Raw genomic sequence first — 27,699 nt, 5'->3', positions numbered from 1 at the left:
CTTGGATACAGAGATAAGAATGTTACCTTATTTAACATGTTGACAAAGCCTTATAAAAGCAGCACTGCAGAAATATTTGACCTTGGTATGCGGTCAAGGTATTACAGCTTAAGTGACTGATAAACTGCTCTGGAATTTGGTTGACCCATTCTAAAAATCTGATCATCCAAGCATGTAAAACAAAGGGCAGAAGGGAGTGTAGACTGGGATCTTCTTAGAAACATTGTATTTCACTGAAGAAAAACATGTCCTTGTGCAAGGAGTTTCTCTGTTTTGGAAGGCTCAGCATAGGGAAGATGTTTGAATGCAGCCTCCTGTCCTTTGGTACGATAGTACAGCATCTGTCCCTGTACATCTTGCTTGCTGTTGTTACTGCTGAGGAATTACTGCTCTTCCTGCAGCTCACCATAGAAATTACTATGCTGAATGTATTGAAAAATGTTAGGCACAACAGAAACGCTGATGTAGGTCAGCCTGGCCACCTGTGTTTACTGTTTATGGATTTGGCCCTCAGTAGAGCACTGTGGAAAGCCAGCTGGTTTCCATGTGCCTGCATAAGGGACATCTGATTCATAGGCAGACATGTGAAAAATCTGGATTTTGAGGGACTTGCATCCAAAATGTTTTTTAAATCTATGGCTTGTCAGATACACAAAACACTGGCAGAGAATCACAGCATCACTTGGAGCTGAAGAGGAATCTATGCCTCTGTCCCACTCATGGCAAGGGCAGAAGTGACACCAGACCAAGTTTTTGGGGACTTTTAGCAATCTTGTCTTGAAAATTACTGATTCTAACAAAATATCCAGCAATGTCAGCATTCCTTCTGCTAGGCTGGGTTTACTGGGAAGCTGAAATGCAGATGAAGCAATGTACAGGGTGTGGTAAGGGTCAGTTTGGTTGGGTATGGTTCAGCATATTGAAGGGTATGGTTCAGCATATTGATGGCTCACTGGTTTTATTTTTCATGTGTTCCATAACATGACATAGTTTTGATAACACAGATGAGCTTCATCCATAGACTAGGGTCATCCAAACTTCATTTTGATCTTTTAGGAGGTGTGCTTATCAGGCAATGTTTAGATGTGATCTCTAAGAATAACAAGGTAGATACACACTTGTAAATATTAATCAGTAAAGTATGAAGGCATGTAGAGGGAGGAGAGGAGTTACTGGGAAAGTAAAGCAGTGTAAAATTTCTTTAAGTAATTTAGTGAATGTTGTGTAGTCTAGACATGAAAAATACTGATATCATCTTTAGATACAGATGTCATAATCCCTGTATAGAATATTCTTTTAATAACCAGGCAAGAATCTGGTTTTATTTGCTGTGACAGTTCTTCTTAATATACAGATTTGTTTTGATATTTTGGTAGAGCATGGAGAAAGGGCTAGATTTATAGCTGTATACATTTCTTTATCTCTTTTTGTTGGTGCAGAGAGAGAGAAAGAGTTATTGGAAAACTCTGTGCTGATGTTTTAACATGTTTGGACTCAGTACATGTAAGAATGGACTCCCAGGCACAGTGATACCTGCTTAATAGCTTTTGAGAAAGAAAATACAGGGATACTTATGTGGTCCACATACTTAGACTTTTGTCCAGGACTGGGTTGAAGGAGGAAAAAAGGAAGTAAAAATCTGAGTGCCCAGGTATATGCCAGAGTGGCATCCCAGCCTGCTGGCATGAGATCTGTGTGTCTACCAGGTGCACTCCCTTCCCTTTCTTTCCCTCTCCTTGTAGTTTGGTGTAAAAGACAAGGGAGCTTTGTACCAAAACCCGGTGAGTCTAACTGATCTGCAAGGCAAAGGGATTAGGACTGTGGACCAGTGTGCACCCATCTACTTTGCAGTACAGACACAGTATTTGTTGGCAGTGGTGGTGTTCAGTAGCAGGAGGGTGACAAAAATACTCCTGCCTGTCTTAGGAGGCAAGTTTTGCATTTATTGGCTAAATGCTGCTTTATCAAAAGTTTTTGAGAAGGGTGAGCGAAGTTTGCCATTGGTGGAAGCAGACACAACTCCATCAACTCTGCTGGACTCATACCTACCTGATCTGTATCAGTTTCCACTCATGGGAGAGGAGCCCAGAAATTTAAAATAGACCTGGAAATACTGACACACCACATCACAGAAGCAGTGCACGCTAAATGTCCTGTGCAGCAGGAGGGAAGGAGCAAGAGAAGACAAAAGGGACTAATATTAGGCTGAGGGGCTGTTTGAAGATAGGGTGGAAGAAGGTGCTAAGAATGACAAATCCAAGGAGGGGGGTTATACTGGTTTCAAGATGGATGATAATGGAAAAAGTAGATGAAGATAGAGTAAGTCAGTTTTCTAGAGCAGTACAATAAGTTTTAATAAGTACATGAGAAGGAAAAAAAGACAATTAAAAATTAAGACAACAGTTTTTTGGCCATGAACTTATTTCATTTTGTTTTTTAAATTAAAAAGAAAAGGAGCAGCCTATTGGGAATTAATATAATTTTTTAGTGCAGCTGCTTAAGAATCAGGTAAGAGAAACATTGAATGTGTATAAATTGGCAGCTGTGATTCGCGTGTGTTCTTTACTCTGAGTGAGCTTAATGAGTTACAAGCATACTTTCCACTAAGTATGAAGAACAAGGATGGAAGCACGACCACAGATTTGGAAGAAATTGAGAAGGAGCAGAGTATCAAGGTTTACTTCTCCCCTCATATTGCTTTTCAAGCCTTTGGTTTCACATTGAGGATTCAGCTGCTCTAGTAGAGATAACCAGAGATGATATTTGCCTGTTCTTTTCACCCTTCTTGCACAACAATTTGGCAGGGACCAATCAAAGTAACGTAACCTAAAGAAAAGTAGTCTGCAGAGAAAAATGCTAATTTTGCAGCTGGATTGGTTCCCCAGTCCAGTGGGGACTGACACAGTGGAAAGGACAGCCTGAGGTTACGATGGGAAGGCCAGGTGCTGGAAGAGAAACAGAAATGATTGTCACAGCTCAGCCTATCAAAACAATGAATGAACAACCAAGCCTTGGAGAATCTAATTGAAATTTTACAGCAGGTCTCCCTTCTGTAGCTGTGCTTTAATCATAGTTTTGTTATGACTGCTGTTCTATAGGCTCCCCATGTGTGGATATCTATGGGGAAATTTACTTATTGATGGGTTTGTGTTTTCTCCCTGTTCCTTTGAGCATCAGCAGTGGGAACCAGAAGAAGAGTAAAGTTGGGAAGTAAGGAGGATACCCAGGGAGGGGAACAAGTGTTGGTGCTGTCTTCACTCCACACACCTGCCAGGAGAGAAGGGTACATAAATGAAGAGATAAAAGGAGAATGGATCATGCTTGCACTGCACAGAATCAAATGTTCCTGGAAAGCTACCATATTTGGCTGATTCCTGGAAAAGGGAGTTCTAGTTTAATTCCAGAAAAGCAAAAGTTACTTACTTATGAAAATAATGAACAGGGAAGTATGAGATCAGATTCTGTCACAAGGGCCTGGTATCATCTAAGATGTCACTTCCCTATTCCTTACTTGCCTGTGCTCTCTGAGTCCAAATCCTTAAATGCCTTAATGTGATTGAGTGCTGTTAGTATAAGTTGCAACCTCTGCAGATCAGCAAGATCCAAAGAAACAGAGTGATTACCTTACAAGGAAGGGAAAAGCTAAAGTGGATAAAATGTCACAGAACCTATGAGAGCTCATAGATATTTAAATCATGTTTGATGATTTGTCGTATGACATATTCTGTTTTAATTATGGCTAAAATAATTACAGAGTAAATATAGATGGTGTTGGAGAGACAGCCTTTTAATTATTTTACATATTTTGTCAGATACTGTTTTCCTTAATTTGACTAAACTGTCTGAGCAAGTGTTAGTTTACCACATACAATTACTGTGACTCTTGCAACAAGTAAAGATTCAAACAAGCAACATTGAGTGAGATGACATTTGTCATGAAATTGAGATCTTGCACATTATTGCAGCTAGAGGGAAAGTAGCCTTTCAGTTCTGAAGCAGTGGAGGAAACCTCTAAGTATTTGTGATCAGATTTCTGTCAGAATAACTTAAAAGCACATGCAACCAATTGGAATCACACTACAAATTATTTCTGTTTGAGTACTTGGCACCAGTTATATCCATTTCACACTGTTTACTGTCTAATCAAACCTTGCATCAGGCCACCTACAGAAATCATGTTTTCATGTCTCCTGCATCTTCATACAATCTAAAGTATCTGTGACATACGTGAACATTTTTTTGTCTTTTGTTTTCTTTCAGTATTTTTTTTTCTCCCCTTTAATTATGCATTCCAATCATTGGTGGGTTTTTCCTTATTGCAGAAAAACAGTTTTTGCTGAAGTGGCACCTCAGTAAGCTATTGGGAAACAATCTTGCAGTCCAGAACAGAGCAAAGGGAGTTATGACAATAGATGGGTTTTATTTCAGACCTGAGGATTCTGCAGAGGTACCTAGTCTCTATGGAAGATGTCATGCTGAAGAGTATGGTCTTGAATGCTTCTATTTTTGAAAGTTCAACAGCTTGGTAGAAGTGGCAGTCCCAGTCTTTGTGCACCTAAATACCTGGGCAGTGTGAAGTGAATACTTGACAAATGGACAAAAAATCTAAAAGCTACCCTAGGCAGCTCTAACTTGGTGGTAGGAGATGAGGCTTGGAGGCTGCTTTTGGACTGTAATGTGACCTACTTGCTTCTCTAAAGCCTCACTTGCCAAATTGTGGAGAGAAGTTCTCTTTGCTCTTCATATAGGGAATACAGATTGCCACAAAGCACAATAGGAAGCACATTACCCTGGCTGAGTGGTGGGTCCCTCATGATGAGAAGGAAAGCTTGTGCAGGCAGCATGGCATTCATTTGAGCATAAATTCTGAAACTACTGATTCTACATATTTAAAATTCTGAATTGCAGAACTGCTTCATTCCCTGATACAGGAGGAAGGCCCATATCGTGCAGTGTGAGATTTGCTATGCACCTAAAGTCTAGGGCTGTGTTTAGAAAAAAAACAGGAGAGTTCTCAAGCATTACTGAGATTTGTAACAGCTGAAAACTAGAAAACACTGAATTTTAGCCAGTTATGGTTGGTAGCAGTGATTTCTTCAAGGATAATGCAAGCCTATAGTGTGGAAACATGAAGAACATTTATAAATGACGTCTGGCCATAACCAAGACAAACATTCAGTCCTGAAGGAAAGAGGAAAAGGGAGAGTCATTATATGGAAATGAGGAAAGGGCATAATGTGGGAGTTGTTGCTACTCTCCTAGATGTAACTAGGTAACTAAGAAAGTGCTTTTTAGAAATCACTGCTGCTAACACAAATTGGTGAAATGCTCCAGTGTTAGTGGCACTGCAGTCACAGAATCACAGACCGGTCGGCAGGCACCTCTGGAGGCATTTGGTCCATCCTCCTTGTCCAAGCAGGGCCACCAAGAGCCAGATGTCCAGAAACATGAGCAGACTTCCTTTAAACTACACCTTTTATTTGTGGCCTCTAGAGCTCAAACATGATTTTTTGTAAGATTCCATGCCTTGCAGTCTTACCTGACCTGGTACTCAAGCAAAATAAACAGAAGCAGTAAGTAGGCCCTTTTTTCTGAGGTCTCCAGCGTTACCAATTACTTTAAAGTAAAGCAACAGTGAGAACATTTTCCTGGTGTCGACAGGGTCATTGTTATGTTTTCAGAAGGGCTATTTTTATAAAGTGACTCATGTTAACGCCTGTTCTGATTTGGTGTTTTTCCATCTTCTCTAAAAATGCAGCAGGACTAATGCATACCCTGTATAATTACAATAACTTCTTGATTTTACCACTGTGGACTTTGGCCAGAGAGTTGAAAATAGAGGGTGACCCCAGTCCCAATGTAGGTTTCCTTTGGTGGGGAGGCTGACATTCTGCCCCTTCCCCTCCACAGCTGTGAATTCTTACCTTCATGTTGCTGTTCTCCTCAGTTGGTTCAATGAGAGGCATTTGGGGGTGGCCCCAGAGAAACTGTTCTTATCATTTGGAAGGAAAAAAAAGCTAAATACAAAAATGAACAACCTGGAGTTTTGGGGGGTTGTTTGCTTGGGTTAGATTTTTTGAGGACATAACTTTTAAAATTATGCTCTCTTAGGTATCCAGACTAATTGTTGTAGTGGCTGTTTTATCAGGGTAATAGTAAGCTCCAGCTGCAGGTGGGAGAGGAACATCTTAGCCCATGTTTGGTGTCACTCTACCTTGAAATAAAAGCATGCACTCTCAGATCTTGCAACACTCCTGTGGAAGCAAATAATTGCATTTAATCCATCGGAAGACTTGCTTCTGGCATGTACATATATTTGTGTGAAATGGGTGGGGGCTGTAGAGTTTAAATCTTTTCTGTTAAAAGCACAGCTCTGTCTCCTGGGCAGCACGAGAAAGGTCTCTGGAACTGAGCTGAAATCAGCAAGCCAGGACCTGCTTGGAGAGGCTGGCCTGATGCCATGCTTTCCACCTCACTGAAAAGGTGGAGATGTGTAGATGTTAGGCACTTCCCAGTCTCTCCTGTTTCTTCCTCTTTACCTGAGATCTCTGCTGAGCTGAACTTTGGGTGGCACACGATGTGTAACTCATGGGTGAGTTACAGCTCATACTACAAGTTTGACCTGTAGTGGCAGCAGATGAAAGATATAATTTACAAAAGGACCATTCATGCTACTGGGGCACCACAGGCTGCCAGTGTCCTGCTGCCAGGTCCTTGACTATTGTAGCTTCCGCCATCCCAGCCATACTGGTTGATAGGTAGAAACCAGACAGACAGAAAGTTTGGTGGGTCACATAGAAGAGAGGTGGAAATACATTTAAGTTTTCTTGGTGGAAGAGTCACAGAGGTTGGAATTTTTGAAGCTACATTTGTGATGTTTCATCTCTTGTGGGGGTTGGAGCTTCTGCAGCCTTTGTCTTCGTTTTGCCTGCACTGGGACATAACTACTGGACAGATGGATTAGAGAACTTGGTGAGGTCAGTGTCTGTGCAGCAGCCTGTCCAGAGGATGTTTATGCCCAACATGTATGTGTTTATAGCTTTTATTTTCAGCAGTAATTAGGAAGCAGATCTAAAGGGGAAGGGCTGACCACACTTAAATGCTGACCTTTTTTTGTTGGAATCGAAGCTGAAAATTTAAAACTTACATAATTCTGTGGTGATTTTTGCCACCCTAGTGGTAACAGTTAAATAACTTCCTGTGTTTTGATCCTGTGAACTGTGTGTGACTTTCTGGATGTTGAGAAGTTTATTGAGCCTGAAATTGAAAGTGGCTTGTTGAAAAATCAGCAAAATAGTAACAGAGAATCTTTGCCAACTCCTTCTTAGCAAGCCTCAAAGCATTTCTTTTGGCATTTTTGTAGAATCCTGAAAATACAATTGAACACTTCAAGTAGAAAGAAGATGAGTTGCACACTTTTAACAGGAACCTAACCCTGCATAGGATTTTCATTTTCTCTGACATCTGGGGGTCATTAAACTTTAGCACATCACAGAAGACTGAAAAGATATTGAAGAGTTGATTGTCACATGAGAAATAATGTGTATCTGTATCAGGTTAGGCGCAGCTTGAATTTTTAACCAAAAAAACCTCTCATCAATGTTTTTTGAAAAGGGACTGCAGTTTAAGCAGGTTCCTTTCCTCAAGGTGTAAGATCATTCATCCTTCATTCTTGATTAGTCTTTTCTCTGAATGTAAATGCGTTGTCATTGTATTTACAGAAGCCAGCTGTAAGAAAAATTGAGTATGGAAAAGAATGAACAGCTAATCATACAAGAATGAGTAATGTTAGAACCTGTCAGCACGTGTCTTTATTTTAGAATGGTAGTATCAGCAGGTTTCTTAAACCTGGAGAAGTGCTAGTGATCACCAAGTGCCTTTGTATAACATAAGCAAATGAGAAAGACGGGGAAAGAAGAGCTAAATTTCTAGTAATAGAGTCCTGTTTAAACCACTTGGCTACATATTTTGTGGAATGAAGTTGTGATGGTACAATGCCTTGGAGCTTCACTTATCTGCTGTTCAATTGGCACTGAATCAATACACAGTCAGTTTGAGTTTGGAAGTTATGTTTACAGAAGTAAATTTTATACCACTTTTGTAGCACTCAGAGGTCAAGGAGAAAATGCCTTTGCCACCACTGACATGGAGCAATTAGGCTGATAGCCATTAATATGAAAGCTCCTATTTATTGTCCTGTGAGTGCCAAAATAGTTGTTCTTGTCAGAGTCTGGATTATCCAACTGGTGGTTAAATACATCTGCACATTCTTGTGAAGTACATTGAATAATGGGGAAATAGTGAAAGAAATATTTGGAATATTTTATTACGTGCCCCTATATTTTTCTTCTCAAGTGCCAGTTGAAGTTCAGTCTGTGGTTATAGCACATATGGGCACCCATCTGAATACTTAGACTGCTTAGATTTATTTTTATTTTGACTGCATTTTTTTGACTTCTCTTTCCAAACTAAACCTTAAAAAAAAAAGAGTGAACAAGGACCATAGTGGGTTCTGAGCTCATCACTCTGATGACACATTTCAGGCTGAAGAAACATTCCAAAGCTCAGCCCCAAAAGATGCCAAGCATATCATCCTCATATCAGAATTGAAAATTAACACTAGTGTAAGCTACGGCTTCTACTTCTTTGCTGATGCTCTCATCATTTAGACTGAATATTTACATGGTGTATTTCAGTAACTGGAGCATATTTGCCAGAAGTAATTGATTCTTCTGGTAAAGGACAGCAGTGCAATTGATTGCACTGGACAGTCCAGATCAAACTGAATCATGGTGTGTGCCTGTCTCTGTTGTTTATATGTGCCTGTATAGATCCAATCCAAACATCTGTAATAAGAGCAGAAGATAAAATAGTTTCTTCCCTTGCACATTGTATGGACCAATTTAATTTTGTAGAATGCAGGGTATTTACTGTCCCAATCTCACTGAAGATAATGTTATATGGAAATTTCTCCTCTTGCATAAAAGAGAATTATACTGTGCATATGCTTTCATAATTAGCAGAGGAGTGGTTTATTTAAACAAAAAAAAAATTAAGCACTGATACAATGCTTAAGTTTTTCCTCATTCAATGCCCCGATTACCATTTTAATAGCACTTGAATTAGTGACTTAAATATTATGAAAACCAGCAGGAAGGTGGAAAAAATGCTTTTTTCCTGGCCATGAAGTTTTGTATTTTTTAAGAATGTGATACAGTTGCCAGCTTCAGCCAATCTCCCATTCTTCCACGCAGCACAACTGCATTTTTCTGCTGTTTCCCTGTGTTGGTGCAAGCAGTCATGCGACTCACAAGGCCTCACCAAGCTGACTATTCTAACATGCAAGGTTAGATTCACATCACATCAGCACAATGATGCTGCTCTCACTCTATGGCTGCACTTTGTTGATGCAAAGTAGGGAACAGTAATGCACAGCCATGTAGCTAGCATGAGAGGAATGGCAATGCCCTTTGCAGTCTGGTTTTAGAGAAATGGATGTCAATTTTCCTCCTGTTGCAAAGTGTCATTGCTCCCTTCTTCGAGCATGCAGCATGTGATGTGTGGTACAGCAATGGGTGCTGTTTGAGTTGTAGGGTGCTCCTTCCTTGTAAGAACAAAAAGTACTTTTCCTATGGCCTGTGGTGTTCAGGTCCATGTCCTGCACCAGCAGAATGCTTTTGAGGAGGCACAGGGTGACTGAATGATCCTGTACTCTTCCCTCTAGGGTTTCGCCCCAGATTCCAATTCCTTCCCCTACCTCATGCCATCAGCAGCAGCTTTATCTCTTGGAGGGTGTCTTCATGCTCAGTCACTGTCCAGATCAGCTGCCATCAAAAAGAGACAAGCTAATGTTTCTTTGCTTTTCAAATGACAAAATGCATGTATAATACTGTGCTGCTTCTGCATAAAAGGAAATTAGGTGTTTGGAATTGTTAAAAAACTGCCATACAAGACCACTAAAGTAACAGTAACAGCAGCTCTTAAATAGCATGAAAATACAAGCAAATATGATTCAATAAATCCTTGCTCTTTTTTTTTCCCCTTTTTTTCTTTTTTCTTTCTACAGGAATATTTTTACCCGAAGTACTTGGGTGAGTTGCAGCTTTTATTTCCACTTTGTGGGAGTCTGATATGTGCCTAACACTGGAGCTTGTCACAGCTGAAGTCTCTGCTAAGGAAAGGGATGAAAATCTGATTGCAATAAACATGCATTGCTAACTTTTAAGATAGACTTTATGTTCCTTATTGTACTTTGAGGTGTGTGTTTTTACTTATGTGTACATTTGTAGACAGAGATGCTTTATGTGCTTTCTGCATGTTAAAATCTTGATGTTGTGTATGTATCTGTGTTATGAAATAATTTGTAATTTTCTACCTTTTTCCCTTTTTAATTAAGTTAGTTATTAACTAATCTCCTTTTAAAAAGAAACAGGTGCCTGATTGAACTACTGCTTTCTTCTATTGACTGTACCATAGTCATGGCATCATACTGCTTTCTATTAATGTTAAATATGATGTATTTAAGATCACAAATGCCACAGTGGGAGAAAAATATGTGTGCTTTTTAGATATTTTAAGAAGTTTAGTTGGTCAAATTGGAGTAGCTATTACCATAATTTTAGAACCATAGTAGCATCTGGTTAAGTGATCATCTTCTTCAAATGGCTTTTAACTGCTGTACATCAGAGCTAAAAGATTTTAATGAACTTCAGAATTTTAAGGCACCTGGGAGATGATAATATTGCATAGATTTTGTATCTACCTTCCAAATCCTTGCAGGCCAGGTATCATTTTACGTGCTTTGAACAGTTGTCCTTCACCACTGTAACAATACCAATTTCATTTTCTGTTTTTCAGCTTGTATTCAGAAATATGGGTCGCCGTATACAAGAAATCCAGATTTCCTTACATGTGTTCATAGTAAGCATTTTTGGGTTTTATATTGTAGTTCAATGTTCTTTCATTCTACCTGAAGGTGTGGGACTAGCTCAGCCATCTCTGTTTTTGGTAGTATTTCAATACTGGTCTTCCTATTCTCCAGGTTTAAGACTCCATACTACTAAACAAAATCTTTCCCATTTTATAACCTAATGCCATCTTGCTGTCCTGTTTTAGTGCTTTGATATTTTATGATGCAAGTTTCTTTCCCACCAGTTTCCCAAAGTTTGAATAATATGAGAAGCAAGAGGGACAAGAACTAGGAGGTACCATAAGGCTGTACACAATATTTGGCCCCTCAATTTCTATTCTTTTGAATGCTAGCTTTGGCTTACCCCATTTAGGAACCTCAAGAAAAGCTTAAAGTCAAACCAGGCTTGTGTGAGCCTTCTTTACATTAAGAGATCAGTTTCATATATCATGTGACTATGCTTTGAATATTGCTACCTTTAAAACCTCAAATCAGTTTGGAAGACAAACTGATAACTTTGTAGAGGGCGAAGGGTTTTTTTATTCTTCACTAACATTAGAGAAGAAAATTTAATGAATTCTTCTAATACCGTTCTGTTTGCCTTTTGCACTTTAGCAGTGCTAAAGGTAGAAAACTGCATAAGTATTCTAAATATGTCCTGTGAGCAGTTCAAATGTGGAGAAAATTAGTTGTATGTATATTTATTTTCTTTGTAGTCCTGGGTGTCAGTCTTTTATTTTCATCAAGTTTAATTAGTCATGTGTTCATACATGTGCTACCAAAGCAGGATCAATATTTAGTCAACTTTTCACATTTATATACTGCATTAAAACAACCTTTTTAAAGAGTGAATTCCAAGGTTAATAAGTGGTATGTGAAGAATTTCCCTCATATATTGCAGCAGTATCACTTATGGATGTTGAGTCCTTCGAACTGGGAATTCTCAGACCTGTAGTACCTGTGTTGGCTGCAGTATGCCAGCTAGTCCAAAGTGGGATGTGAGACTGAATGCTTACATTTACTTGTGCATGTGGCACAGCAAAGAGGCAGGAGCTTCTGCTGAAAATGGTGATATTGACTGGGAACACTTGCTCCAAACAACTAATGAGGTCTCAGAAATGAGAGTCTAAAGGGTAATGATGAAAAAATCTGAAAAAATAAAAGCTGAATAATTGTTTTTAGAGATTTCTGCCCATTGCAGATGCAGCTGTTTGGAAAGAAAATGATAATATTTTCCCCCATTAAAATATTAAAAGGTTTTTAAATTGCTGAGTTTTGTCTAGCCATCATCAATTCACAGGAGAAGTAACAGACAAGGAGCCTGAAACGCGCTTGGAAGAATGACAAGCTTCGTGCTTGGCCAATTCTAGTGTGTCTCTTAATTTTTCACAGGTGCTGCCAAAAGACTATGTAGCTCTATGGGTTTGTGCCTGCAAGACATTTCTAAACTTTCCTTCTTAGCAGCCTTTCTCCTCTCAAAACAAGGTAGTGGAAGGTCCTTTTAACTTGGTGTAAAAGGATGGTGAACAACTGAAGGGCTGGAGGGTGATTGACTGCCATAGTTTCATAAACTCTTGAGATCAGGTTACAGATAGGATTCAGCTCCAGATTCAGAGGATTTGATACAGTGTGTAAATAGGGATTTCCAGCATGGGTGCTTACATGAGCAGTATTCCCATCAGAGTAGCAGAGAGTTAATCTCCTCTGGTTCTAGAGGGATTCCCCCAACCAAACTGTGTCTGATCTGAGGAGACCCGAGTCCCTCCACAGACTCTGTTTATTGTACTATCGCTTTGCAGATAGATGCTTACTTTACACATGGATACCTATACTTTCTCTGCATATCTGGATCTTTTTCTAAAAGAGATCCTGAAGGTCATCTAGGAATTAAGGATTTGGTTCTGCAAGGCTTTGGAAAGTTCTACAGGACTTTTGGGAAATGAAGCTACACATGGCCTTAAAAAACTCAATTATATTTTTGTTAGGTCACATGTGCCTGCATTTTACTATTAAAGTACAGAGTGTGATATTATTTGCAGCCTAGCATTTTATGAAGTTTCAATGTGAACCATTTTGTGGGCATCAAAAAATAAATTCACAGAACAAAGTAATGAACTGAAAGTGACAGTCAGTGAGCATAAGCAAAGTCTTGTTTCCTTACAGATTTCAATATGGAATTGGTAGTTCTATTCTCTTTCTGCACTTATGAGCTTCATAGGTGCTATCAGACACGGCTCAAAGCACATGAAAAGGTCATGTTCATCACTACTTTTAACAGCTTTACTAAAATCTGTCATGTAAATGAATGGGAACAAAAGCTCAGTTTTTTTCTTTTGCAATGGTTTCAGTCAGGAGCACCTTCTATGAAACCAGCAGAATAAGACAAGTGTGAAGCCACCAGAAGTGTATAAGAGTGTGTCTTATGTTCTCAAACTCTTGTGATAAGAGGGAGCAAACAATCAGCACAGTGCTGATGTGATAGAAATCTCTGTGGTTGATATCCATGGATTATACCAAGGGTGGTTACCCTGATGGGCATTGTTACTACCAAGTGGCTCTGCAAGGCATGTCAGAATCCAGTTTGAAGGGAAGAATCAGAAACTTGTGAATACACCAGATAAGTTGTGCATAATCCTGTTGACTGGATTTGCTTATCAAATGACTGAAAACACTGCCATATTTAGTAGACTTGGTGTGAGCTGCTAAAAAAAAAACAAACCTGTGGCTTACTTTACCTAAACCATTCTTTTTAATGTACACACTCTGATTTGTCTAGGAAAAGGAGCATCCTGGATAGACTTGCTCTATTGTGGCTCATTGCCACCTTAACCTGGCCACTCCTTCCCAGCTCCTCCACCTCCAGCAGTGTGTCAGCTGGGCAGTGATTTATTGGGAGGTGTTCTGGCAGGTGGATGTTAAGACAGCCCATGTAGCTGTGTTTTGTTTCGTGTGTCTGGCCTCTTTGGCGGTGCCTTTGCCCCAGCTCTGCACATGTGGAAGGTTTTGTTTGAACATCAGGAAATGCTTTTTCATTGTGAGAGTGAACCAGAACTGGCACAGGTTGCCCAGGGAGCTTGTGGAGTCGCCATCCCTGGGATAATAAAAAGACTTCTGGTTATAGTCCTGAGCAACTGGCTGTAGGTGGCCCTGTCTGAGCAGGGAGATCGCACAAGTGACCTCCAGAGATCCCTGCCAACCTCAACCACCTGAGATTTAAATCCGAGACAGTCAGTGCAAACAAAAGTGCTGTTCAGTGCTTTATGAGACATCAAATGGAGCTGCTACTGCCTGCACTCACAGAAGTGTTAAAGTTCTTTCAAAGCAGCTTGTCATGACAGTGACTTTCAAGATCACACAAAGGAAGCTGAGAAGAGACCTGTAGAAGTATAATAATCCTGACAAAAGTAGGAGTCTTAACTTTTTTCAGTTTGAGAAGTTTCATGGGGCTGCTAATCTACAAACAGTTCCTCTCCTAAAAGCCTCCCTGTCATGCTATAAAGTCATGTTTCAGAATATCAAGAATCTGTACTGGACTCAGCAGAACCGGGTGCAGGTCTTTTCGGCTGCTGCTCATTTAGTGTGTACACAGTGGGCACTTACAAATGCTGGGAGAAGATAAATGAAAAGAAAGACTCTTGAACTGGTGAGCTTCGCAATCTGCAGAAGAAGCTCCTGCACTGTTCCTTCTGGTTAAAGTTGTGAGAACAGTTAACATATTTATGGTTTTGAAGACCACTGATCTAGAACACTGGTGTTGACAGGTTACTACTACATGATAGCTACCAGCTCATTTTTTGTGGAAACAAGGGTGTTTTCTCATCCTTCCTTTAGCTACCTCTTTGAAGCACCGTCCCTGTGTGTTGTGCAGGTAAGTGGGTAGGTGAATTTGGACCGGTGACTATAGTTGGTGAGCTGTTACATGATACTTTGAGATTTATTCCTTCAATTGTTTCCAAAGTGTGGTGATAACTCCCCTGCTTCTTTCCAATGAGAAAACTCATTGTTAAATCCTGGAACTTAGCTTAAAAATCCCCATAGGAATATTGTCCTCTTTGTAAATTGGATTAATGGTTTGCTATTTCTTGGCTGTTGATATATGGGTATTCCTTTTTTATTTTCATTCTATGTAATAGAAAAGATCTAACAAAAATTTCATTTATAAACTTTTGCTAGATTTGCCAGAAATCTATCAGCCCTGGTAAGATCCTCAGTTTAACTACAAAAAGTGATTGAAAAGAGTGTCCATCCTTTCCTGAGTACTTTAGTTGATACTGCTTTTTTATTTTTCTCAAAAATTAATGAGAATAAAAAAAATAAGCTACTTTGAGTTATTTCTTTCAGGATGTGTCCTTCAGATATGGGGGTGGTACCTCACTCCCTTTCACAATTAAGTGAATTCCACTGCATGTGCTCTGCAAAATTCCTGGCACAGCTTGTTTGGCACATGAGCACTGAGAATTAGCTTATAATTTTGCCAGTTGCAAGTATTTTTGCGTGATTCTCCAACACTGTTTAAGATTCCCATCTTCTAATGAGAGTGAAACACCTGGTTGTCAGTGACTTCAATGTGTTGTTCTGTTTTGTTTTGGTTTTTTTATTCCTTGTGTAAATCAGATTTGCCAAACCAGTGTTCTCCCAGTCCTTGTCACAAAGAAGGGACCGTCAAATGCAAGGATCTCAAGGGGGATTTCTATTGTGAATGCAAGCATGGCTGGCAGGGGAAAAAATGTGAAAAAGGTAATTTGGTTTCATTGTCTTTTATTCTTGTAACACAGATATTTTGGGTTTTGCTGTATTCTCAAGTGGTCACTGATATTGTGCTGCACAATTCAAAAGTCACAGAACTGAACCTGGTTTACACATTGTTCGTGTTTTTACCCTTCTGGAAACGGGTAGTTTTTCACATCAACATTTTTATATGACTCTAGTGGAGCTCAGCTTGGTCTTGGCAATGTAATCCAAGAAGTTATGCTCCAACATTCTGCTCCACCCCTCTGAGAGCAGCAGCAGAAAAAGAGCAGTAGTGGCTCTTCAAGCAGAACTGCATCAGCTGCTGCTGTGAACCCTGGTGTAACACATCACAGACCACAGAGCCAGAGAAGCTGGCCCATCTTCCCATCTAGCATCCCTGCAGTGGGAACAATGACTTCCAGTCAGCAAGTTGAGGTTTGAGTCTGATGACACACAAAGTGATAAAATTAGTCTCTTGAAGCCTCCTTGCTAGTCTGACCTTATTCCATGTCCACTTAATTCCACATATTCCATTGGGGTATTTCCATCACCTCAAAAGAGAAATTTAGACAGTAACTATTGGTGCAAAAAGTTCCAGCTGCCTATGGAGTTTTCTTTACAAGTTATCTTCCCTCCTCTTGTTTTCTGGTTTCATTGGTTTTTTTCTTCTGCCTGCAAGGCTTCCTGTCAGGGCCACTGCTTTTTTGCTTGCCAATAGTAAGTAATGACTAGAAATAGTATTCAGCCAGTCCAGAAATGTGGCAACCAAGACAGCAGGAAATCCAGTCCTTTCCATCTCATGTAAATATTATGATGAGTTTATAGGATCACTAAAATATCTTATTTAATCAATTCAGAAAGCAGACCAGTCAGTATTAAGTTGTCTTTGAGAGCTCAGACACTGATCAGTCTGAAGCGTATTTCCTTATTTTCTTATAAAATGCCATGACATGCTGTTCTACCCATCAGCTAACTCTGGAGTCCCATAGACAAGCAGGACATAATAAGCAGGTAGGGTAGATTGAGGGTGAAGCTCAGGCTCTGCTGGATTTTACAGGCTTTTGCTGCCAATTTCAGTGGGGCACAGTTAAGCTCATAAATGTTCGGCAGGTGTGAACTTGGAACTTCCTGTGTTCTCACACGTTCTGTAATAGTAACAATATAGTGTTCCTGTTTTATTTAAAGATTTTGTCCTGAACTTACTGGCTATAGCATAATTTTAGTACTTAGTTATGATAAAAAATACATAACTAGTTTGCTTCTGCAAACAAGCTTCTTTGCCTCCACAGTGACTAAAGATACTTTTATGTATTCTCAGAGCTGTGAAGGAGATACTATTCAGTTACAGATCCTTCTCTCTCCCTTTTTTTTTTTTTTGTAAGTTAAACAAACTTGAGCTTATACGCATGAAGTTTTGAACGAAATCTTTGTGCTTTTTGTTATCACTGTGTTGCACCTGTAATACTGTTTCTTGTTTGGTCTTTCTCCTTCCCAATGCCTATTGCACTGTGACCCTGTAGATTATTTACAGATGTGAAAAGCTGACTGTGATGCTTTCTTTTGATGTAGATATTGATGAATGCAGAATGCAGAATGGCGGCTGTAACCAGCTCTGCCTCAACAAGCTAGGCAGCTACCGGTGCTCATGCTACAGTGGTTATGCTCTTAAAGACAGCAAAATATGTGAAGGTAAGCTTTGCTGGGACTCTCAGTTTGCTTCAGGGGCTTGCTTCATCACTTGTGTCTGTATTTTGGAGAGCTGGGTTGCCCTGAGCAGTCCTGGTCTGCTCCCTTGCCCAGCAGAAACTTGCTGGTAGCTCCCCTTAGCTTTACTCCACTGGGGTTGTGCTGGGTGCTCCTACATGCCTGGGCTTGTCAGCAGTTGGACCATGATACTCTCACGAGCATAACACAGGCGTGATTCACAGAGGATTTGTGGCTTGGATTGTGTGAAATTGGTTTAGTTGATCAGTCCTCATATCCTGATATTGAGAGGAGGATGTGTTGGCCAGATTTGTTGTTATGATTCTTTCCAGACTCACAGTGTTGTAGTACGTGAACCATTTGTTTTTCTTTTGTGTGTTTCTTAATTCATTTTTTTAGATTTGGATGTGTGCAGCAGCTAATGAATTTGGATAGATACAGAAGGCTAAATTCACTGCAACTCAATATTAATAGGTGTAGAAAGGCCCTAGTGAAGTTTGGCAGCTGTTTTACATACCAGCTAAGAACAGAAAATGAGGACCTGAAGTTTCTGATTGAAACTGCCGAATGAATTTACATAACCAAAACTTAAGCAATTGAGATTTTAAAAGTGTTAAGAGACTGCATGCTGAGACAAACTCAATTACTCAACAACAGGTGGCTGTTAAAGTTACATTCATCTTATGAAAAAACAGGTATATATCTCTTAGAGATGGATGTGATGACATATTTCTAAACAAATTGCACACATGATATGATCAACTTATTAAAGCTACCAGCAAAAAGAAAAAGAGCAAGATTTTGTTTTTATGCCACTTCCACTCTAAATGACTGTATAGATTACATGGTATCTGTTCCTAACGGGAAGAGCAACTTAGAAGAGCCAATTTCACTTTTGAATTGTCCTCTGGTGCCAGTCAGCATGGACAGGTGGATGGTGAGGGGCTCACATATGTGTTTGTTTGCTGTGCACGTACATTTGTTCCAAAACCTAGTACTGTCTCCTAGAGCACTGTGAGCACTACTATACAAGCATTCTGTAGCTTCAACATGTGACCTTACAGCTGCTGAGATTACTGTCAGGTGTGGTTATTGATAGCTCAGATTTATCATTGTATTTTGACTTTCTAAATGTTTGTTCCTGTCATCATGGGCATACAGACAAAAGTTCCCTCGTCTTGATTTGTAGACTAAGATACATAGGATACTCGGCCAGTTCACTCATACATGGGAAAATCAACAAGAGTAATGAGTAATTGTAGTTTTAACACATAATGGAAAGCAAAAGTAAATATTAAACTCTCCATATACTGCAAATGTTTTTTCAATACCGGGATTCTGCAGGGTATTAGTTAACATGTGAGGAAAACAATCAGGTTTTTTTATGGACTTTCAGTTCCAGTTCATTGCCTGCCCTTATGGCAAAACCCCACATCTCTCTGGCATGGCTTGTTCTCTGTAACAAATTGGGCTGCTTCAATTCTCCCAGCAGAATTAGATCTTAGCTTTGTATATGTATGAAAATGTATTTTTTGCCTGTCCGAGGACACAGAGCAGAAATCTCTGAATTTCCACAGGATGAGTATTCCTTCAGTGTTTTGGTAAAATTCATGCTGCTGCTAAGTTTCTGCCTGTTGCTTTTTTAAACCTGCAGTTTCAGGCCCCTGACTGGAGAGAGTGGGGCTTTTTGGTTTTGTGGTAGTTGTTTTGTTTTACAGTTTTTCTCCTGGTTCACTTTGCATTGCTTAAGGTAAAAAAGACCAAATAATTTTTGAAGCCTGAAGTCACTTCTTATAGCTAGCTAACCCTAAAAGCGGATTCTTAAAGATACTGTTTTTTTCAGTTTCCAAAGTTATGCAGGGATCTCCTTGCCCTAAACTCACTCTATGTGAACAGTGAAGTGATTATACTCCTCTGATGTTGTGTTGTTTAATTGCTTGTTTTGCAGATATAGATGAATGCACAGCATCAGCAGACATCTGTGGAGAAGCTCATTGTAAAAATTTAATTAGCTCATATGAATGTCTTTGCGATGCAGGCTACAAGTATGATGACGTGAGAAAAACTTGTCAGGGTAAGCTCAAGAAATTTGTTGGCATTTATTATATAATTTAAATCTGTAGAACCCCTGAAATTTAGTTTCAGGCTTCAGTAAAAGCTTTTTTTATTTCTTTTTAAATTTTGCTTACACACTGGAGTTCTGTTCCTTTTCCCTAGTTAGGAGTGAGTTGGCAGTTTGCGGTCACCTTTGAGTTCATCGCGCTTGCTGTCATCTTTGAGTTCAGTGAGTTTGCAGTCATCTTTGATGACTTGAATCAAGCTGTATCAGCCAAAGTACTGAGATTTCTTGAAATTTCAACAAGTGCAAGATCTGGTGAAAGCTCAGAAGCATCTGTGCATGTTGCTGTCATTCTTCATAGGACAAGAGTAGTTATAAAGCAGTAGCTCTTTTTCAAAACCTGTCTTGTGGTATTACTCTGAACTAGGAACTTAATATGTACTGGAACCATGCACAGCTCTGCTGGCTACACTGCTGCAAGCTTTCTCAACAGAGTAGATTTTGGAAGTATTCCAAAACCAGCATTGTTCCCTGCCTTTTTTCTAAGTTTAATGTAATGACTGAAATCACACTCCAACCAGTCCTGTTGGGTGTTAAGTATTAAACTCTGACTGAAGAGATCCCTGTGGGCTGTCACAGTTTGCTTTCCTGCATTTGTTTGTAAAGAAGATAAAAAATAGTGGAAGAAAAAGAAAAAGAAAAAGAAAAAGAAAAAGAAAAAGAAAAAAGTGAATGAGAAACTCAGGTTTTATATGCAGTCCCTGACTGCAAGGAGCAGAAGCCAGTCACGACAGGCATAGCAGAAGGGGCCTGAAGGGAGGAAGTCTTGTCTAGAAGTTACAGCCCAGGGCTCTGCTCCAGCAGCCAAGTAGTTGAGTTCTGCTTCCAGCCTTCCCACTGACTTGCTATGTATCTTTGGGCAGCTGGAATCTGTCTGTGAAAATAGATTTCACAGAATAAGCTGAGTTGGAAGGGACCCACAAGGATCCAAGGATAGAGTTGAACTCCCAGCCCTGCACAGCACCATCCCCAACAGCCACACCATGTGCCCAAGACCATTGTCCAAATGCTTCTTGAGCTCTGTCAGGCTTGGTGCTGTGACCACTTCCCTGGGGAGCCTGTTCCAATGTCCAACCCCCCTCTGGGTGTAAAACCTTTTTCTAATATCCAGCCTAAACCTCCCCTGACACAACTTCAGGCCATTCCCTCTGTTCTGTAATGTTTAAACAAACTCAGTGTTTTTATCTCTCTTCTTTGCTGGTCTTGTGTAGATATAGATGAATGTGAAGAAAAGCTCTGTGAACAGACCTGTGTCAACTCACCAGGGAGTTACACTTGTCATTGTGATGGCAGAGGGGGAGTGAAACTTTCCCAGGACATGAATACATGTGAGGTATGTCAGTGTTCATTGCTGTAACTGCAAACAGACCTTTACTTTACAGCACTCTCTGATTCTCTTTCTGTTGTGTGAGGACAATGAGCATTCAGAAATGTGTTTTGATTATAGAACATCATACCATGTGTGCCTTTTGCTGTTGGAAGGAGTATTAAATCCTTACACCTTGGGAGGATGTTCAGCGGCACTCCTGTTATCAGGCTGCGCTTCAAAAGGAAACAACTGACGAGGTGAGGACAATTTAGAACGGCAGAGAAATGCTCTAACTGGCTTTGATGCATGAAAGGGAGTTGTTAGAATAATAATTGACCCTACAGCCATCATTATTTTCTTGGATTATGAAGTCCTGTTAGGCTAAACATTATCTAAACCAGTAATTAAGAAAGGTAGCCTTGACCACAGAGCTGTTAGGACAATTACTGAAATATAGTATTGTTTTCTTTATTCTTGATGATGTTTTAAAAGCTGTACTCACATCTTAAGGCTTTCAGGAGTGCATTAAAAGCTAGTATATTTTAACAGAGCTTTAAAGCTGCTAGAATTGATGCTATCTATATGGAAAATACTCAGTGGTTTTTGAACTCTGCATAACTAATTTATTTCTTGGCACCTGTGTGGTCAGACTTGTGGCTGAGTTCGACTTTAGAACCTTTGATCCTGAAGGTATCCTTTTCTTTGCTGGAGGCCATCAAGACAGCACATGGATAGTGTTGGCTTTGCGCAAAGGACGGCTAGAGCTGCAGCTGAAATACAACGGAATCGGCCGCGTGACCAGCACCGGGCCACTTATCAACCATGGCATGTGGCAAACGGTGAGCCCAGACCCCTGCTGAGGTCTCACTCCTTCTTGGCCTGTTTGGGATGTACTCATCAATTGCAGATAGACTTTGTGTATTTGTGGGAAAATGCTTTTCCAACCTATCTATCCAGTAAATGCATGCCAGTATGTTATACATTCCAAGGTGAAAATATTTTCCCTAATAAATTGAATTATACTTTACATCCATTGCAATATACACTGCATCTCTAATTTGCACAACCAGAGCAATCACTTGCACAAACTTGCATTTTGAGATGCAGTAGGGCTAAGATGACTTCACATCAGCTCAAGAAGATGCCCCCTAGCTGAAGGCTAGAAGTAAGAGGGAAGGAACTCTGTATCTGTTCTTTTAAGAAAGTCTCCAAGTGTGTTTGGTGTGGGGGGATCGTTGCTTTTGTTTTCGTTCATTTGTTTAGTCGCAGGCCTTTCTCACAAATCTCTTATGCTACAGTATACTTTTAATAAAGTCTTCAGGCCTGTTTATATACAAAATAGACTGTTTCCCTTGTAAAGATATTGAGGCCTACTATAGCATCAGAGAATTCCAAAAAATGTTGGAAGAGACATCTAAAACCATGAAGTCCAACTGTCGACCTAACACTACTGCTGTAAACCCTAAATCATCTTTTTATTGATACCATCATCCCAGCAATCTCATGAGATTGTAAGGATTGTAAAGGTTCATGTTCTTGGCACTCTCACAGAACATCAACTGGTGATTTTGGGAGCATTACGGTTATTGCCATTTGTGCCAGGATCATCCTGCAGTATGATCTACACTAGATTAGCAGTTTATACATGCTTTCTCACTTCTGCCTTTTCCTCTCCTTTCATTTTTTCTTACTTAATTAGTTCTTTTAACTTTTAAATTGATGTGCCTCTTGGGGAGCGGATGGGAAGTTCTCGGCTAACTCACATATGAGACAAATGCAGATACTGATAATTGTGAATAATTTTCTGGTTTACATTTTTTAGTATATAAAAGCTAAAAAATATACATTAAAGAAATAAGGAAGGTGGGAAAAAATTGTTTCTAATTAATAAATGAAGAAGTCCTTGAATACATTCACTATCAACCACTGGCATTTGGTAATGTTTCCAGCAGAAGAGGTGATTTTTGGTTCGGTTCCTTTAATGACAGTGAAAATATTTTAGATTCCAAATGGAGAACTGTAAAGGTTCGGTGAAGCTGTAGATAAAATGTGTGACATGCTGTATCTTTACATATAGCAACAGCTTCAAGCCAGTTCTTACTGAATTTTATGGTAAGAGTTGTCCTGCTAATTTGAGATATGACAATTGTAATTGCCTGCAAAGAGAGGATGGTGACAGAATATGTGAAAAACAGAGTGGATGCCACTGGGGTGACTTGGGAGTCACAAAAATCAGCAGTTGTCAAGCTAATTCATTTAATAAAGGAGCTAACACACTTGCTAAGTGCCTGACGTCATTATGAGATAATTACAAACTAGCCCATATTAGTTTGAGGGGGACACAGCTGTAATGTGTTTTCTTTCTTCAGGGAGAGAAGGCAGTGTGATGAAAATGTCATGTTTAGGCAAGAATTAAATGTCTCCTACCCGCTATCAGTGTCAGGGCTCTTATCCCCAGGTATCATCCTACCAAGAAATTGCCTGGCTGAGTGGCTGCAGCAACGCACCCTGCGCATTTTATGGGAGGTTGTGTAAATCCCCCAGAAATCTTTCCTCAAGGCTTTTTGGGACAGTAAAGACCAAGCTGTGGGTGCTGTGTGGGGCAGATGGGCAGGACCCACACTGATGGGGTGGAGGCAGAGGTGTCCCTGCAGCCGGGACACCACCCTGCGTGTGGGCTGAGCAGGGCTGGGCAGCTGCCAGAGGCACAGATAGCATGACACGAGTGGAGGAGAGAGCATCATGCAGTGCTGCCACAGGAATGGACCTGGAGCAGGTCAATGGCCATAATTCTGGTGAATGTCTCCCAAAGTGAAACAGTGCAGTGCTGATACTGCCCCAAAGCAGAAGGATTTACCCACAGATGAACAGCAGCAGGAGGAAGGAGCCTTCGGTCTCTTGACTTCCTGTTTTACACCTTTGAGACCTGGGACCTTGCCTGGTTTGCTGGGTGGCTGTTGATTTCTCCTTTCTCGGCTGTATTTTCTTATCTCTTGCTTTCACCCTAGAGATACTTGGCTCTCTTCTCCATGACATCTAGTGTCACACACCTCTAAATGCTATTTAATCTATATGGCTGAGTGATACAACTGTAAATATGTTCCTACATTTTATCCCCTCCTGCATTTTTCCATTTTTCTCTCTCTGGCATGGTTTTTAATTTAGGAAATCCTGTTTAAGGATTTCTTTTTACTATCTCCTATTATAAAACGTAGCCACACATTTCATTTTGAGCATGGACTTGTGTGTACTTTGCAGCTTCACTTTCTATGAAACACAACCCCAACAATCTTCAGATGTCACAGTCCAGGCTCAAGTGCAGTTGTGAGCTTTAGTCTGGATTTCAGTATGCACACAATCAAGCCCTTAGTTTTAGTTAGATCTTAACCAGAGGACTTTGGGTATTGTAATGAACTTCATGTGGGTTGTGAGAAAATAGCAATTTTACAATTTAAGTTTCAGCAGATGGAAAAACAATGAGTATTTAAAAGCAAAATATATGAAAAAGCACCAGCAATGTTCTCATCTCTTGAGCAAAGTTGCATACTTTCACTGAAATACGATGCTATTTTCAGAACTTCAGGCCAGTATTTCTACCTAGGTATTTTCTCTGGTGTTAATGCTTCCTAAAATATTTTGAAATGAGCATTGAACCAGCATTGAAAACACAAACAAGCAACCTCAGGAAAAACTTTTATTGTGGTTATTTGTGTGTAATCCAGCTGGATGAAGTGGCACGTATGAAATTATTATAGTGGAGAATGCACTCGCCTTCTGTTTGTTTTGCATTTCCAAAAACAGTCATCATTTTATCTTATTTTCAGCGTTCAATTTAGTCCTGCTCTGAGGACACAGTCTGGTTAGCAAAAATAATAACTTACCTGTACTGTTAAATGTCAGGGCTGAAAGTTAAGCAATCACAAGATTGGTATTTGGTTTTAACCCTGCAGCTGACTGTAGGTCTGTCCCTTTTCAGTGCTGTCCACTTGCTTTTCAGCAAACAGTGGACAGGATGGCTATGTGCTATGAGCTATCCAGGACACGAATCCAAAACACAAAGCTGACTGCCCTTATGCCTAAGCATATGGGAACTCAGCTATGAGAACTGTCCTCCTGAATGTCCCTAAGCCATAGTGGCAGGCAGCGAGTACCTTCTCCTTACCACAAGAGTAGGGAATTGAGCAGGATGCTAACTACTGAAATGCTTCCTCTTTTAGTTTATATGTGATGGTGGTGCACCAGCAATTAAGCTTTGACTATAAGAAGCAGGAGCTTAAACAGCCAGAGGGCATTGTAAAGTAGGCAGAATGTAATTTCCTAAACTGGAATCTGTTGAGAATTCTCACAGGGATTAACCTCTTCTCTTATGGAAGTTTTCATTGATTTGTGTTTGCTTGTATTAAAGATCAGATGCAGCTAAGAACTCAGATTTTTTTTTATTATTTTTATGTTATTACTTGCTATACAATCTAATAACATTTTAGAGGGCCCTGAATTCTGGTGTCCCTGTAAGTAGCAGTATTTCTTCACAGTATGGGCACTGCTGCAGCCAGCTTTTCCCAATTCCCATTTACTCTGTATCTGCCCAGTGTGTATGCCAGGAGCAGGGAGATGGTCTGTGCCAACTCCATGTGGCACTCCACAGCCCCAGAGCATTAGGGCAGTGGTGACCATGACACTGGGCAAAGGTGTCTGTGTGAGGACAGCCTGTGTAGCTCAGCCAACTAGGCTGAGACTGCTATGACCTATGGGCTTATGTTCCCCCACACTGAATGGGCTTCACAGCCATCCAATACTCAAAAAAACCTGTTTGAGACTGGCCTGCGTGTCTCCATGAAATGCAGTCTGGAGATGTAGGTGCTACTTTAAACAAGCAAGCTACAGACAAATAAATCCATGTCCGGTAGGATGTGGCACAGAGCAACACACTGGGTGGAAACAGTGTTGTAGCAATATAAACCAGATTGTACTGGAATTCACAAGAGAAGAAAAAAGGTTCATGAGAGGAGGAAAGCCTGTGAATAATCTTTTCTACTATCAAATTCACTTAATCTTCATTACTGAAGACTGCAATCCAAAGGGAGTGCCCAGGTACAAACCTGCTCAACCCTGTCCTCCTTTATGTTGCAGCCACAGAGCAAGAACTCAGAATGGCTGATAAGAGCAATTTTGGGACTTCTAGTCAAAACACAGAGAGAAAGATGCTCAGGACCTGACCTGCTAGCAGGGAGAGGGAAGGACATGTCTAAAAATCCTCTGAAATAGATAATTGGCTCTGTACAGTAGCTCACTGATAGAAGCAGCATCTGGGTGTCCCAGGGAACAGAGCTGTACAGGTGAAGAGTGAGTAGGTGGAGTATCTGTCATAGAGTGGGTAGAAGATTATGAAATAGTGGAGGTGTGTTACTTTCTTCTTTACAGAAGGATTGGGACTGTCTTCTGCTACAGCCACAGAACACCCCACTGGTAGTAGGACCCATTTCCCAAGGCAGAAAATCTTGGCTGCTGGTCAGTTTGGTGCATCAACTTTGGGCTTCACCTTCTCTCATTCCATAGAAGCTTTATAGTGCTTCTTTGTGCAGCCTGGTCATAATCAAAATGATGAATTTTTTTTTGAAATTTCAGTGGTAATAGCTTTTCAGAGACATGGAGGGAAAACTTGCAGATGCTTTTTTGAGAGAAAAGTTATTGCCTATTACACATTTTTATTGCCCTCTCAAAAATTCCATTCTATGTTGTGCTTTTTGAAGAAGCTGATATTAAAAGACTGGGTCTGAGAGGCTTCTGTGTTATCTTACACTGATCCAACAAAAGACATCTTGTTTGTCCTTCCAGCTTTTCCTTTCACATGCAGTTGCAATACAAAGTTTCTCATTAATAACTCATTGTTGCATTTACATTTTGCATAAAGCAACCTACGAAAGTCATATATTTAATCCACTCACATTTTTCTGTAGCTGTTTTGAAGTAGATGGACTGTCTTCACCATAAAGGTTAATCACAGACTGCATTCTAGAGTAGATTTACATATCAAGGTGGAATGTAACTTAAAAGGTGAACAAAGAGGTTTGGGGACTGAAAATATTTCTTTATCTTGGGGATTTCACTGGGGTCTGTCCTGTAGCTGAGACTGAGATACTAAGTTCTATTCATACTTAATAACTCAATTTGGAATTTTACTTTTTCAGATCTCAGTTGAGGAACTTGAAAGAAATTTGATTATAAAGGTCAACAGGGATGCAGTTATGAAAATAGCTGTCTCAGGAAACCTGTTTACACTAGACAAGGGCGTGTATCAGCTGAATTTGACAGTAGGAGGCATTCCTTTCAAAACAAAGGACCTTATTCTACCGGTAAGTACAGCATGAAAACTTGTGTTCCTTCGTGTGCCTGAAGGGCTTGGTTTCATCTTCTCTTGGGGTAATGTAGGTCCTTCCTGAGAGGTGTTCAGCCTGTCCTGAAACAGGTGGAATTATCACCTTCTGGATACAGCTTTCTGTCCATTGACTATAGCAGGAGCCTAAGCCAATAGCAAACTTGTGTCTCCAGATTTTTTGATTGGTAAGTTTGGGTGAGATGTATCCCACCTGCCGAGTCAGGGCACAGCTAAACTGGGGCACATGACAAAATTCACAGTGGTGATGCTGGCTTGGAGAGCAGGAGTGGCCTGGGGGAGGGGTCAGTGGGCACGCTGCTGTGTGAGGGTGCTACTGTGCCAACTAAGTCTGGAACCAATGTCAGGGGCACTCTGTGCTGTGACCAAAGTTTGTTCTTCAATTTACAAATCACAATTTGCTGCATTGTGTTTGCTGTGTCAGTATAGTGAGACCCAATGAAAAACAGTAGCTTATTTTTCTTTATTTCCTTCTAATTGAAGTAGATACAGCATATGAATAAAAGTTAAGGCAGTCCTTGGGTAAGATTGGA

At 40.2% G+C, this 27,699-nt stretch overlaps 1 protein-coding gene across 2 annotated transcripts in view; it reads left to right on the top strand.

The window, feature by feature from the left end:
- GAS6 (growth arrest specific 6) overlaps positions 1-27,699 on the top strand; it is a 39,979-nt gene that overhangs the window by 4,475 nt on the left and 7,805 nt on the right. For both annotated transcript variants that reach the window (XM_068180234.1, XM_068180235.1), the window contains exons 3-11: positions 10,067-10,091; positions 10,858-10,920; positions 15,524-15,646; positions 17,210-17,329; positions 19,293-19,418; positions 20,675-20,796; positions 20,911-21,029; positions 21,422-21,611; positions 26,961-27,125. In XM_068180234.1, the coding sequence (XP_068036335.1) occupies positions 10,067-10,091; positions 10,858-10,920; positions 15,524-15,646; positions 17,210-17,329; positions 19,293-19,418; positions 20,675-20,796; positions 20,911-21,029; positions 21,422-21,611; positions 26,961-27,125 (1,053 nt within the window). The remainder of the gene's footprint in view (positions 1-10,066; positions 10,092-10,857; positions 10,921-15,523; positions 15,647-17,209; positions 17,330-19,292; positions 19,419-20,674; positions 20,797-20,910; positions 21,030-21,421; positions 21,612-26,960; positions 27,126-27,699) is intronic.

This window comes from Anomalospiza imberbis, chromosome 2 (genome assembly GCF_031753505.1).
Source record: "Anomalospiza imberbis isolate Cuckoo-Finch-1a 21T00152 chromosome 2, ASM3175350v1, whole genome shotgun sequence".
Lineage (NCBI taxonomy): Eukaryota > Metazoa > Chordata > Aves > Passeriformes > Viduidae > Anomalospiza > Anomalospiza imberbis.
This window is presented reverse-complemented; position numbering and strand designations above follow the sequence as displayed.